The following is a 13,828-nucleotide window of genomic DNA, read 5'->3' on the forward strand; positions in this document are numbered from 1 at the left end:
ATCCAAAAGTATATTTACTCAGTGTTGTCCACTAGGATTAGTGATTCTTTTTCAAGGAAGCTGACACTGCAACTTTATTTCTCTTATCTTTCTTAAATACAATTATGATTTTGTTAGTTCCTATCATAAGAAACCATGTTCTAGATTCCATTCCACCTCCTTAATTCCACAGACTTCACTCTCTCCTCTAAGCAGTGGCACAATGACCGTAGCCAGCACAAGCAGAAAGGTGGGCAGCAAAGCACACGTATACCTGTGTGTAGCACCAAAGCCCCTTCCTTATTCTACCATTCGACAATTGTTTTTTTTTTTTAAATCATGGATTTATTATATATGTTCTAAGCACTGGAAATCCAACAGTAAATAAAGCAGTTTATTATATACATAAATAATGTCTCCATCATCTGGCCCTTTTGTCTTTGCCCCCTGGTCCCTAAATTTTCCCTTGTGGAATTTATAATAAATAAGATAAACATAGAGTTCATTAGGGATAAACGTGAAAGATTAAAAAACAAAAAACAGGTAAGAGAGATTGGGAGACCAGAAAAGTCATCACCGAGAGGGTGCCATTTGCACAAATGTTCCAAGGGAAAGAGGGAGAGCAGCCTTGAGCATATCTGTCAGAAGAGCATCCCAAGCCAGGAGAACAGAGAGAGCCAAGGCCATAAGGAAGCCAATGTGCCCAGGGAGGAGTAAGAATGGGGAGACCAGCAGGAGATAGATCAGAAAGGCTGGTGTGTAGGATAGATCAAGAGCTAACTGCTGGGTCACTGGTCAGCACTTTAAATTTTCTTGGGAGCTCAACTGAGGAATAAATGTGTTTTGAGGAGCATACTGTTTTATGGTTTAGGGTGATGACTCTGGTTGTTATGCTGATAAGAGAACAAAGAGGGTTGGAGCCAGTGAGAAGACTGGGGCAGTAATCCAGCAGGTGTGGAATGCTGCTGGTGACTTGGACCAAGGTGGTGGCAGAGTGAGACGGCGTCAGAATCTGGATACATTCTGAAGGTAGAACCAAAAGGATTTGCTGGCCTTGTGTATGTGAAATAGGAGAGAAAGAGAGGAGCTCGGGATGGCTCCAAGATTTTTTGACCCATGTAGACACCATGGACTTGGTGGGATCACCCTCTTGGATCCTACATGGACCCCCGTAGACCATGTAACTTGCGGGGATCACCAAGTCTTCTCAAATCTTCAAAGACTTTCTATTATCCTCAGTTTAGCGAGCATTTCTAAGTAATAATAGCAATACTAATGCTAGATTCTATCCAAAGTATTAGTGTTTTATAATTTTCAAATTATTAAAGCTTCATTCACTATGTTAGGTGGTTATACAGTTGACCCTTCAATAATGCAGAGGATAGAGGTACTGACCTCCGGCGCAGTCGAAAACCCATGTATAACTTTTGACACCCCCAAAACTTATGATAGCCTACAGTTGACCAGAAACCTTACCAATAACACAAACATTTGATTAACATATATATTGTATATGTATTATATACTATGTTCTCACAATAAGGTAATCTAGAGAAAATATTAAAAAAACCAGAAGAAAAAATACACTGACAGTACTGTACTGTGTGTATTTACAGAAAAAAATCCACATACAAGTGGACCTGAATAGTTCAAACTTGTGCTGTTCAACTATATATTTCTTTGTGGTTTTTTTGATTTGTAGATACATATAATGTTGCTGAATTTAATTTTCTGTTTCCACTTGCAAAATTCTTATCTAAAGAATACCCAAACTGGTTGTGTTATTTCAGGAGGGGAAATGCTGATGGGTTGGGCCATGGTGACTATGGGAGTATGGAGTGAGGAAGGGAGGGAGTGAAAGGTCAGGGGGTGGAGGGAGCAATGAGAAGGGGTCAGACTCTCAATATATCCTGAAGGCAGAACCAAGAAGATCTTTTGGCAGACTAGGTGGGAAGTATGAAAGAAAGAGAAGAGAAATGAAGAAAATAACTTGTCCTCGTGTATTAGCAGTTAAAAGATTTTTCATCACTAACAAGACTGATGAATATCAGGTGATATCATTAATTTGTCCATGACTCATTCAACAATGATCATCTAGTGTCCTTTCCGTGTCCTAGGTGCTGGAGACACATCTGTGAACAGGATGGGCAGAAATTCCAGCTCTTAAGGAGTTTACAGTCTCAAGGGTAGAGACAAATTATATGTATAATATATCAGATGATAAGTGCTAAATGCATGGGGGCAGGGTGCAGTCAAGGAAGGAGGATAGAGAGCAAGAGGAATTCATATGTGGTTAATTCTTAGGGCTTGTTAAATAATATATGGGATTTATTCCTGTGTCTATTTCTTTCTAACAGCTTGATGCTGGGAAATATGCTCATTTTATCAATTTGCCTACCAATAAAATAGAAGAATATGGGTTACCTACTTAGTATTTCTAGATTTTTTTAGAGCATTGGAAAGAAGAATTAAGAATGGCGCCCGTGGTAAGGGTAGTGCCCCCTGAGCACACTGACAGTGTTCCCCATGAAGATAACAGAATATTTTTATTAGCAATGAGTAGTAAACTGTACTTGGTTAGACAGTAGTCACTGCAGACAATTGGGTTTAGATATCTACTTAGCATCACCTCTATTTAACCTACGCAGGTTGTCCTCATTAGGGCTTTTCACTTAGAACACCATTATAGCAATCATATACTGTATTTTTAGCATCTTATATAAACTTCCCCACAAATGCCCAAGTTATATAACCACCCCCCCCACACACCCAGACTTTTCTCCAGCCTCTCACAGAATTACAGTAGGGGCGAGGAGGTGTGTGTGTGGTGGGGGATCCCTGTCCTATGATTGAAAGGGTTAACGTCCCAGAGATCAGATCCCCCCTCCCCTGGATGGGGCTGGGTGTGCATCAACAAAGTGTGCTTCCTGATACCCCTTCTATTCTCAGCCTTTCCTCTGCTGTTAGATTTTCATGTAACAGGTGTCACGTTGCTGTGTTCCTGAGCTTGGAAGACTCGCTGCCTCCTCTCAATTGTGTTCAAACAAACCCCTAGGGCTCAGATCCAGAGGCAGAGGCACCTGAGAGATGGTTCCAGTTCCCTCATTTTACAGATGGCAAATGACTTCCTCCCAGATAGCACAAATATGGGCGGCACCAGGTCTCCGGATTGCCCCTCCAGTATGACTTCCGTTAAACCAGGAGTTTCTCAGATCTTAGTGTCCTCATACACATAAAATAAGGGCTATGAGAGGTGGTCTCTGAAGACCCTTTCATCTGTGCATTGTGTACATATATGCTATTGGGTGTGTGCTGGTTATATTGGACTTTAGAGTTTACTGTATTCAATGCACTAACCGGAATGTTACCAACTGCAATAAATCAGAAAGAGGATATAATTTTGCTTGGCTCTTTAAAGCTTAAATTCAGGCTTTCTTTTTTAATGGTAAGAATGTGAAGAAACAAATGGTAAATTCACCCACGGCAAAAAAAAAAAAAAAAAAAAAAAAAGAAAGAAAGAAAAAAAAGAGGCTCAAATACACATCTTCAGCTGACTCGTGTCCAGGAAAAGCACTATGTTACGTTATTCTTAAATAGGAGTTTACCTAACTATATCAGGAAAAGTCTCCTTCTGGTGTGGCGGGGGGAGGGCAGGGATACGAAGGGAATGATGGTGATAAGCATTTTCCAAATTAGGAAACAGATATGCTTTTCTTCTTACTCTCTTACATAACTGATCTATTTTAGAAGACAACACTAAAAAACTGAAATGAAATACAAATCTCATGATTTTACTACTTTGTTAGCAAAGACAGAGGCAAGTAATGCTCAGAGGGAAAGAGGGGAGAGCCTCACCCCGGTGTACTCCCTCTGGCCAGGGGGCTGCTTCACGGGTTCCCCCTCCTCCACTGCAGCCTGCACGGGGAGCCAGAGACCAAAGTCCGAATTTTAGAAAATGAATGAAGGTACTAGTTTTTCTCTCCTCTTAATTTAAAAGGCAGTCACATCAAAGTGCATATCCCCTTTTGGTGGCAGAGAATGATGGAAGAGTGACCTGCTACAGCCGGTGATTGTTTTGCCCCAGACTTCCTGTTTCAGAGGGAAACTGTGCAGCACAGAAAGGCCACAGAGGCAGCCTCTTACATAAATAAGTTACATAAATGAGAACCAGTTATGTAAATGTATAAACCAGCAAACATGAATTATAACCATTCACAAATGCCAAGGAGATCACGGCAAGATTCCTCCCACGGTCCCATTTTTTTTTTTCCCCTCTCACATTATTGTAATTGTACCATTTTATTTCACACCAGAATCAGATGCGCTTATCTGTCACATTTATTAGGGAAAGAAACTCGAAAGGACAAATGATACTTCACACTATTTTCTGAACCATATATTTTACTTTTGGGGGAAATTGCATAATAAAACCTGACTGGAACTCTATCTGAAGGAAATATAAGCATATTTGTTAATTTATTATACTTCATGTGTAATCATGGACACATGTATGAAGTATTTACTATTGTACATTTTTGCCAGCTGCTGTTAAGGACAGGAATGTATCACAAAAAGTCAATGTCCATCTACATAGGAATATTTGTTTTCTCACTTATGGTTTCAAGTCTCGAGTATGTGAGCATTCATTCTTATTATTGAGGGAAGGCAATACGGGGGGGGTGGTTAGGATTAAATTCAAGGTCACAATTACGATTAATCCCAATATTCCCCACCTCAAATGATTAGGAATTGCCCCTTGTTTCTTGGCTACAGTGTTTTTCAGGTGCAGTCATGAATAGTACAGGAACCCGTTTGCCTCTGCACCCTGTTGGAATGGGAGCCTCCGCTTTTCCTTTAACTAGCTTTTTCCTTGTTCCTTTGGGGCAATATATCCACATCTCGTCTGAAGTTACAGAATTTGCTCATTGTGTAGTAAAAACATATGTAACTCAAAAGCAGTTTTGAGCCTAACTGCCTGTTCCATATAAAGAAGGATGTTAATTAAACGTTAGCCCATTTCAGGCATAGCATGCTCCGGTTAACATTCCATTTACCAACTTTCTTTATTTTGAAAATCTCATGTACTGTATCTCTGAGATCTAACACGGTAACCTAACAGTGAAATGAGAGAAGGGAGCAGAGCCTGCATACATTATTGGCTGTGTGATTTGGGGCAGGTAACCTTCCCTCTCTGGGTCATTGTTCTAACCATCTGCAAAAGGATTAAAAGTTCTAAGTCATTTCCAGCATTAACAATCTAGTGGCCTGTTATCAGATCTATATTCTCGACTGAGAGCTTTAAACCCGCTGATACCAAGTTTAAAGGAAATATAACCGACTTACAAAAACCCAGATCATTTTTTTCCTTCTGTTGGCAATGCTGCAAACCCCGCGCAGGTTGTAGCGTTATAACCGCCCTATGAAAACTATTCATCTTGGTGGTTTCTCTTTAAAAATGCCAAATATAGGCCTTAGCCATCTGTGGAGCATTGAAAGGGATGGGAAGAGCGCGTCGGCCACCCTGGGAACCTGCGGGCTTTCTTCCTCGCGGTGGGGGCAGTTTTACACAGGAAATCCGCAGTAACTTGCCACCGTGGAAAAGTGCCTTGTCCTCCGCTGGGAGTCGGCTCAGGAGCGTGGGTGGGGTTATTTTGTCTCTCAAGTCGACCTAGCCTAGGCGGGAGGAGTCACAGAGTCCCCAGACTGACTCGGCGCACGCTTAGGTCCTCTGCCTCTACATGTCCATCTGTAACTTGGGTGTAAAGAAACTAACTGCAGACGTGCACCTGACCACCACACGGGGAGGCGCCCACCGGCCGGGAAGACGAGGGCGGGACCCCCCGGTCGCCCCCTCAGGGCGCCGGGTGTGTCCGGGCGGTGCTGGCGATCTGGGCTTTAGCCCCGGGGCCCAGCCGCCGGCAGAAAAGCACCCGCCAAGCGGGAATTAGGGGAGAAGCCTCGGAGGCAGGTGAGGGCAGGCGGCCCGCGGAGGGGCGAGGGGCGGGGGGGGCCTGCGCTGCCAGAGGCTTTGTTCAATTACAAGCCAGGCCCCGTTTCGGGAGAAGCCAATTAGAGCCCCGCTGGGGGATCATCTGACCGCGCTCCTGCCCAGGAGGGGCTTCGGGAGGGGCGGGGCGGGCCGGGCGGCGGCTCCTCCGGGACCCGGGCGCGGGCCGTGCGGGGGAGTCCCGGGCGCCCGGGCGGAGCCCCGCCCCGCCCCCGCCCGCCCGCCCGCCCCCGCCCGCCAGGCCCCGCCCCCGGGGCTTCCCGGGCGCGCGCCGCCCCGCTGTGTCCGCGCGCCACGCCCCCCAGCTCGCGGGCCGCGTGCGGAGCCGCGCGCCCCGGAGGCTCCGCGACCGTGGCGGCGGGCGGCGGCGGCGGCGGCGGTGGCGGCGGCGGCGCAGCCCTCCGCGGGCCATGTCTTCTCCGGACGTGGCTAGGAGCTCCCCGGGGGGGAGCCGGGAGATGGCGCCCGCGCCGCGGGGCCGGGGCCGGTTCTGGGAAGTGGGCGGCGGCGGCGGCGGCGGCGGCGGCGGCGGCGGCGACCGGCTGGAGCGCGCGGCGGCGGAGTCGGGGCGCTGGGAGCTGCTGCTCCGCCGCGGCGAGCTGCTGGCGCTGGGCGGCCACCTCAAGGGAGCGCTGGAGGCGTACGCGGCGGCGCTGCGGCGCGGGGCCCCGGTCAGGCCCGACTGCCTCGGCACCCTGGTGGACTGCCTGGTGCTCAGCTACCGGCTCCGCCACGGGCTGGGCTGGAGCGCGGCCCCGGCGGCGGGCGCGGACCCCGGGGCCGGCGGGCTGCTGCGCTGCCTGGGCTGCCGGGGCTTCCTGAGCGAGCCGGTGACCGTGCCCTGCGGCCACAGCTACTGCCGTCGCTGCCTGCGGAGGCAGCTCCGAGCCCGCTGCCGCCTGTGCCGGGACCGGCTGCCGCCCGCCGCCGCCGCCGCCGCCGATGCCGAGGGCACCACCCCGCGGCCGCCGCCTCCCGCCGCCGCCGCCGCCGCCGCCGCCGCCGCCATCGCCGCCCCGGGCTTCAGGACCAGCGTCGTCCTCAACCACCTGGCCGAGAAGTGGTTCCCGGGCCAGCGGGAGCGAGCCCGCGCGGCCGGCCGGCTCGGGGACCTGCTGCACCAGGGACGCTACCGGGAGGCCCTGGCCGCCGCCTGCGAGGCGCTGCGAGCAGGTGACCGCGCGGGGATGCGGCGGGCCCGGCCGACCCCCCGCCCCCGCCCCCGCCCCGACGGGCCGGCCGCCCCGGGCTCGCGGCGCCCCGGGGGACGCTTCTCCGCCTCCCCGAGGCCGCCCGGCTCCCGCGCGTGGGGCTTCGGGGTCCCGGCGGGTGTGGGAGGGGGCGGCGCCCCGGAGCGCTTCGGTCACAATGGGGATCGCCTTCCGAGGCGGCTGTGACGCGGCGCGGGGAGGGGCGCCCCGGCTCGGGGTTCCCCGGCCGCGGCCCTGCGGTCTGCGGGGGGCGCCGCGAGCGGAGCGGGCGGCCCGGGGGAGGGCGCCGGAGCGCGGGATGGGGTGGAAGTTGGGCGAGCCCGAGCCGCAGCTTCCTGCCGCGCTCCTTCCTGCAATTGGCCGGCCCGGCGGGGCCCGGCTGGGGCCGCCGCCCGCACTCGGCGGCCGGGGCGGGGGGTGGGGCTCCCCAGCCCAGGCGGGGCGCGCGGCGTTTGCCGTCGTACCCCGCAGAAGTCACCGGGGCAGTTGGAAGCCGCGGGAGGGCACAATTGCATAAGCTGGGGGGGGGGGTTGTGTAACGGGTGACGTCCGGTGGGCGTGGCGGGAGCTGGGCGCCCGCACCCCGCTCCGGGAGGCCCGGCCGGCCGCTGGGCGCGGGCGGCTGCCGGGGCTGCCGGGCTGCCGGGGCGGCGGGGGTCCGCGCCCACCTGCGCTCGCCTGCACGCTGGCTGCCCGAGGCGGCCTGCCCGGGCCACAGCGTAACGCTCGCGTGCTCACCTTTCGCGTAGCCCTGGCTCACCGTAGACGGGAAGAGGTAGTCTCTGCTGAGTTCTTAGACGCGCCTGCCTGCCTTTCCACTCCTGAGGAAGCCGTAGGGAAAAAGCCTTTTATTTTTTTTTTTAATTTTTATTTATTTATGATAGTCACAGAGAGAGAGAGAGAGGCAGAGACACAGGCAGAGGGAGAAGCAGGCTCCATGCACCGGGAGCCCGACGTGGGATTCGATCCCGGGTCTCCAGGATCGCGCCCTGGGCCCAAGGCAGGCGCCAAACCGCTGCGCCACCCAGGGATCCCGAAAAAGCCTTTTAGATCTTTTGTCTGATCCTTCTTCGTCTCCAAGAAGCCGCTTCGGCTTCCTGACCTAGGTTAGCACCGTTAAGGGGGTCTCAGGCTGCGGAAGGGGGCCCTGCCCGACTTGAGGTAGAATGGAGAGTTCTTTACATCGGTGGTTCCCCCACTAGGGGGGGATTTTTACCGCGGGGGAGGGGGGAAGGACGTTATCTAGAGCAACATCTGGTAACAACTGGAGACATTTTCGGTTGTCTCCCCTTGCGGGAGTGAGTAGTAGTGCTGGTACATCTAGTGGGCAAAGGCCAGGGATGCTGCTCAGCGTCGTACAGCGCACCGGACAGCCTCCCACACAGTTACCAGGCCCCAAATGTCGATAGTGTCCCTCTTAAGCCTTGTGTTAAATAAGCATATTTCAAGGTTGGTGTCTTTGTTGGCATGAAATAATGCTTGAGGGAGTAATAATACCGGAGAAAGTAGACATCCAAAATAAAAACTGATACTAGGTATTAAGTCAATTTATAAACTGAGTAACTGAAACGCTCTTTTGTGGGTCCTTTATCCTAAGTGCTTAGTCATTTTGGACTAGTGACCTTCTGTTTAATACCTTTAGAGCGCAAAGCACAAACTTGGCATATTTTCATAGTCTTTGGGTATCTTTATGGGAAGTGTAAGCAGTCATAAAGGGGAATAATAGAAGGATAGGCCCAGAACAAAAGAGAACTAGTTGGAATACAAAGTTCTGATACAGGCAGCTCCGCCTTTCTGGGTAGAGTTTGAGGAAGTACAGACCATCTAGGCCATGGTCCTCATTTTAAAAATGAAGCAGGAGCAAGGACAGTGAAAGGATTTGTCCCACAGACCACACAGCTAGCTGGTTGGAGAGGCAACATTATATCCTCCATTTCTCCTAAATGTTGCACTTTGGTGGGTCCTACCTAGCTTTAGAACTCATCTTTTGAAAATGTTTGGCACATTTCCAGAGAAGTTGTTGTTGTTTGGCCTGGTATAAAATAAAGGCTAAAACTTACTGATAGCACCGTGCAGTATTAAATACTCCATAAAATTTAAGCACTTCATAAGAATTCAGGTCTTAATCTACAGAACAGTGAGCACATTTACTAATTTAAGGTCTGGCTTACTGTTCTATAACCAGTAATCTTTTAATTAAGGAGGATTTGGGGCTTTGGATTGGAGATATTATTTTTAACAGAAAAAAACCCCTGTCTCTTTTTTGAAGACAATTTGCATGGTATGCACAGAAGAATTTTGCCTATTTAGCTACTTAAATCTTACTTTTGTGGAACTAGAACTCAGGTCTTTTGACTTTCACCTCATAGCCAATTTTTCCCTCTTCTGAGGTCTTTCAAAAATCATTAATTCCCTTCTCAAAAATGTGTCTGAATGTTATTAACAAGGATAACTTTTTTCATCCCATAAATCTGTAGTGCAGCATTGGAGGGAAAAAAAGATCTTAGAGTTAACAAATTGTAGTTGGTATAGATATCAAGTATTCTAACAATTTTGGGGGATAAATAAAAATATTTAATAGAGTCATAAATCTGTAGTTAGGCATTAACTTTTTCAGAGTCAGTTCATTAGATAGGCATTTGAAATGCGTTTATGTAATTGTACAGTGGTAGTAACTAAAAGACCTTCACTATAATTTCTTCACAAAATCCTTATGAAAAACTAAATACTATTAACTAGAAAAAGATAATCTAGTCTGCAGTTAGCCCACACCCGTCCAGATTTATCCCTGTTGACAAGAAAGGAAAGCTTGAAAACCTTTACCAAAATCAGAAGGTTCCCATTGAGATTACATAAGTTTCTGTCAAGTTGAAATATATTTAGATAACATTTAATCTATTGATCTTTTGGTATTAACTCTCAGATGTTTCATAACTTTCTGTCTCGTTAGTATTCAGGGCTATTATGTAAAAGCCTTTGCTGTGTTGAATCTTTATACTTAAGAGCCTGTTGAAATGCCCCCACTCTGCTGTGCTATTTTCCATTTATTTTTAATGAATTTTTGCACTGACTTGGCTCCTCCCTGTAAATACCCCTCTCTCCTAAAAGAAGACAAAAGACTGTTGTAATTTACTGTTTGAACTGGTTTTAAAATAACAAAGGTCATAACAGGGAGAGCAGTTTATTTCAAATACTTATAAACGTTTGTTTTTTAACATTAATTGTATAGTTCTTGCCTATTAAGCATGAAAAAATATTTAACATATCATTTGATCTTCGTAAAGAATCCTGTGGAGTACCCTTAACCTCAGAAGGAAACTGAGGCAGCTAGCAGCGGAGGCGCAGCTGTCCTAGTGGTTAAAGCTGTGCACACTGGCAGCTGACCACCCAGGCTTGCATCCCAGCGCAGCCCTCCACTTGCGCTCTGACCTTGGGCCTATTGTCTAACCTTTCTGTTTTGGTTTCCTTATCTGAAAAGAGAGAATAAGAATAGTATCTCATAGATAGATAGCAGTAGTCACAACTACCTAGGGCTGTTGGGAGAATTATTATTTTTTTTTTTCTGATTCTTTTTTTTTTGTTGGGAGAATTAGATGTAGAGTGCTTTGAATGGTGCCTGACAAAATAAATGCCTAGTAAATATTAATTAAAATATGTTTAGGGGCGCCTGAGTGGCTCAGTCAGTTAAGCATCTGCCTTTGGCTCAGGTCATGATCTCAGGGTCCTTGGATCCAGCCCTGCCTCCGGCTCCCTGCTCAGCAGGAAGTCTACTTCTCCCTTGCCCCAGCCCTCCTCTTGCTTGTGCTCTCTCACACTCTTGCTCTGTCTCTCAAATAAAGAAATAAAATCTTTAAAAAATTTTTTTAAATGTAAAAGTTGTGCTACAACTAGAAGATGATTTAGCTAAAATGAAAATCTAAATGTTATGATGTCAGTCCTGTTCTTTTCTCTCTCCCACATTAGTATTACCAGAGTGAGGGTTAACTCCTGATTCTAGCCTATGTGTGTGAATTAGTAGTAACATTTTAGCACCCATCAATAAAATAGAGATACTGAAAGGCTTTAAGTATAAATAGATTAGTCAAATTATAGGTAAATACTGAATACACTTAAAATGTAAAGGTGTTTTGGGGGTGTCTGGGTGGCATAGTCCGTTAAGCCGCAAAGTGTCTGCCTTGGGCTCAGATCAGGATCTCAGAGTCCTTGCTCAGCCAGGAGTCCGCTTCTCCTCAGTCTGCCCCTCCCCCCACTTCTTTTGTGTTTTTTTATCTCTCTCTCTTAAATAAAATTAAAAAAAAAGACAATGTAGAGGTGTTTAATATCTTAATTAGGTTAATGCGAAGAGATTTAAATTTATTTAATCAGTAAACTTTGTATGCCCTAAGTTAATCTGTAAAACACTTGAAATAGTATACACTGAAATTTACATGGTGTCTCATAGTTTACAAAATATTTTCATTTCCCTTAACTGATCCTTACAAAAGATTACATGAGGTAGGAGGGCAGCTTTAGCATTCCTAATTCACGGACTGAAAAAGAGAGCTCCAAGAATTTTAAGTGACTTTATTGAGGCAAGTAAATAATCAAGTTAGAACTGAAAGCAGAAGCACCAGGTATGTGGATCCTGTTTCTAAGACTAAAATTCATTTTAAAAATTAGCATGTAAGTCATAAATCTCAAGTACTATTATTTATTCAGTGGGTATTTACTGAGTACTTACTACATACATGGCTAGAAATAAGAAGTGGACAAAATACAGACTCTGTCCTTATAGAGTCTGTATTTTTTTTTTATTTTAAAGTTGCAGTAAATTGGTATTTATTGAAAAGAAAAGGAGTTTATTGCTTAACTGACATAACAAACAGCCTATATGCAATAGATCTCTGATTCACCTTTTCTTTGAGTCAGAAGGCACTTTAAGGATTTTTGCAATGCCTCAGGGTCACTACAAAAAGCAGTCACACTGGCATAGTCTTACTGATATAGAGGATGGGAAAAGGGGTTTATATAAATGGTAAGTGGTGTTTTAAATAATTTCCATGTCTTTTATCTGTTCTTTATTCATAAAACAATGCAAAATTTATCAAAACTCCATTATCTTAGATTTCTAGTTATTTGTATATTAACCTTTGGTGTATGCAGAATTGTTTTTCTATTTAATAGAAAATTTCTAAGAGTCTTAGATATATTTAAGTGAAATTTTAAAGGCATTTATATAGCATTCTACCATTTGCGTTGTAGATATTTTTCAAAATTGTTATATGTTTTACTGTAGAAGGTGAATGACCTAGACTCTAAAATGCAAGACGGAAGCTTCTGTTCAAATTTCAACCCCTTTGGTAGGATGGGATCAGTGTTGTTGTTTTTTTTTTTTTTTTTTTTTTCCTTCCTCTCCTTTTATCCAGTCTGTACTACTTATCCCTAAAGATGTTTCTCACCTGGTAAAGTTTTATTTAGGTAACAGAAAAGAAAATACTCTTAATACCTTGTATCAAGAGCTAATCTCATTGCTATTCAACTTATTTTGAAATACTTTGTAATAGTAACAATACCTATTTTTTATTGAGCATTTTGTGCCAGGGATTGTGTTAACTGTCAACAGGCATTGTCTATGTAGTTTTCACGACTTAAGTGAAGTCTTAAGTCTTAAGATGTAGGTGTCACCAGCATCGTATAGGTGAGGAGACTGTTTAAAGAGTAAGGTAAACTGTCCAAAGTGGATCTAAACCCAGGTGTTCTGAATCCATCCAATAGTTATCACCTTAAGTATGCCAGACTACTATTCCTGGACTTTATTAATCACTAATAACTTCTCCATTGACAGCTTTTACTTTAAAGACTTATTTTATTTTAGAGAGAGAGAGAGACAGCATGAGCTGGGGCAGAGGATGGGGGGGGGCATGGAGGGAGAGGATAGAGGGAGGGAGAGAATCCCAAGCAGATTCCCTGAGATCATGAACCAAAATCAAGAGTCCACTGCTTAACCCACGAGCCATCTAGGCAGCTTTTAGTTTAACTGTGATAACCAAGCCCTACCATACTGAACTTGAAAAGTTCTTTGACAGAAGCAAAGAAATTTGGCATTTTGGTTAGCCATTGAGATTGTTGAAATAGAGCAACATATAAATCTCAGAAAAAGACATTGGGAAAAATGAGTAAAAGATTGTGAACATGGAATTTTTTTCTTATGCATAAACAATCTAAATAGGCAATAAATACATAGTTTTAAAGGACAAGCTTACTGTAATGTAATACATTGCATTGTATATGTAATTTTTGGCATAGCCATTCAACTATATAGACTGACTAAGGAAATAAGCAGATATGTAAAGGCATACAGATAGGTGTTCATTGAAGTACTTTTTAAAAAATTTATTTATTTAGAGAGCACACAAGTGGGGAGGGCATAGGGACAGAGGGAGAAAGAGAATCTCAAGCAGACCCCCGATGGAGCTCAGAGCTGGAGGCATGGCTCCATCCCAGGACCCTGAGATCTGACCTTAGTGGAAATTGAGAGTCTGATGCTCAACCAGTTGAGCCACCTGGGTGCCTCTGTAGTAGCAAATGCTGGAAGTAAAAACTGCTGAGTAGTATATTTTAAAATGGATTGCGAATGTGGTAGGATTCTTTG

At 46.2% G+C, this 13,828-nt stretch overlaps 1 protein-coding gene across 1 annotated transcript in view; it reads left to right on the forward strand.

The window, feature by feature from the left end:
* Positions 1-6,335: 6,335 nt before the first annotated feature.
* LONRF1 (LON peptidase N-terminal domain and ring finger 1) overlaps positions 6,336-13,828 on the forward strand; it is a 37,263-nt gene continuing 29,770 nt past the window's right edge. Inside the window, exon 1 of the mRNA XM_055334930.1 lies at positions 6,336-7,159. Coding sequence (XP_055190905.1) covers positions 6,397-7,159 — 763 coding nt within the window. The 5' untranslated portion in view covers positions 6,336-6,396. The remainder of the gene's footprint in view (positions 7,160-13,828) is intronic.

The sequence above is a fragment of the Nyctereutes procyonoides genome, unplaced genomic scaffold, assembly GCF_905146905.1.
Source record: "Nyctereutes procyonoides isolate TBG_1078 unplaced genomic scaffold, NYPRO_anot_genome, whole genome shotgun sequence".
NCBI classification, from domain to species: Eukaryota; Metazoa; Chordata; class Mammalia; order Carnivora; family Canidae; genus Nyctereutes; species Nyctereutes procyonoides.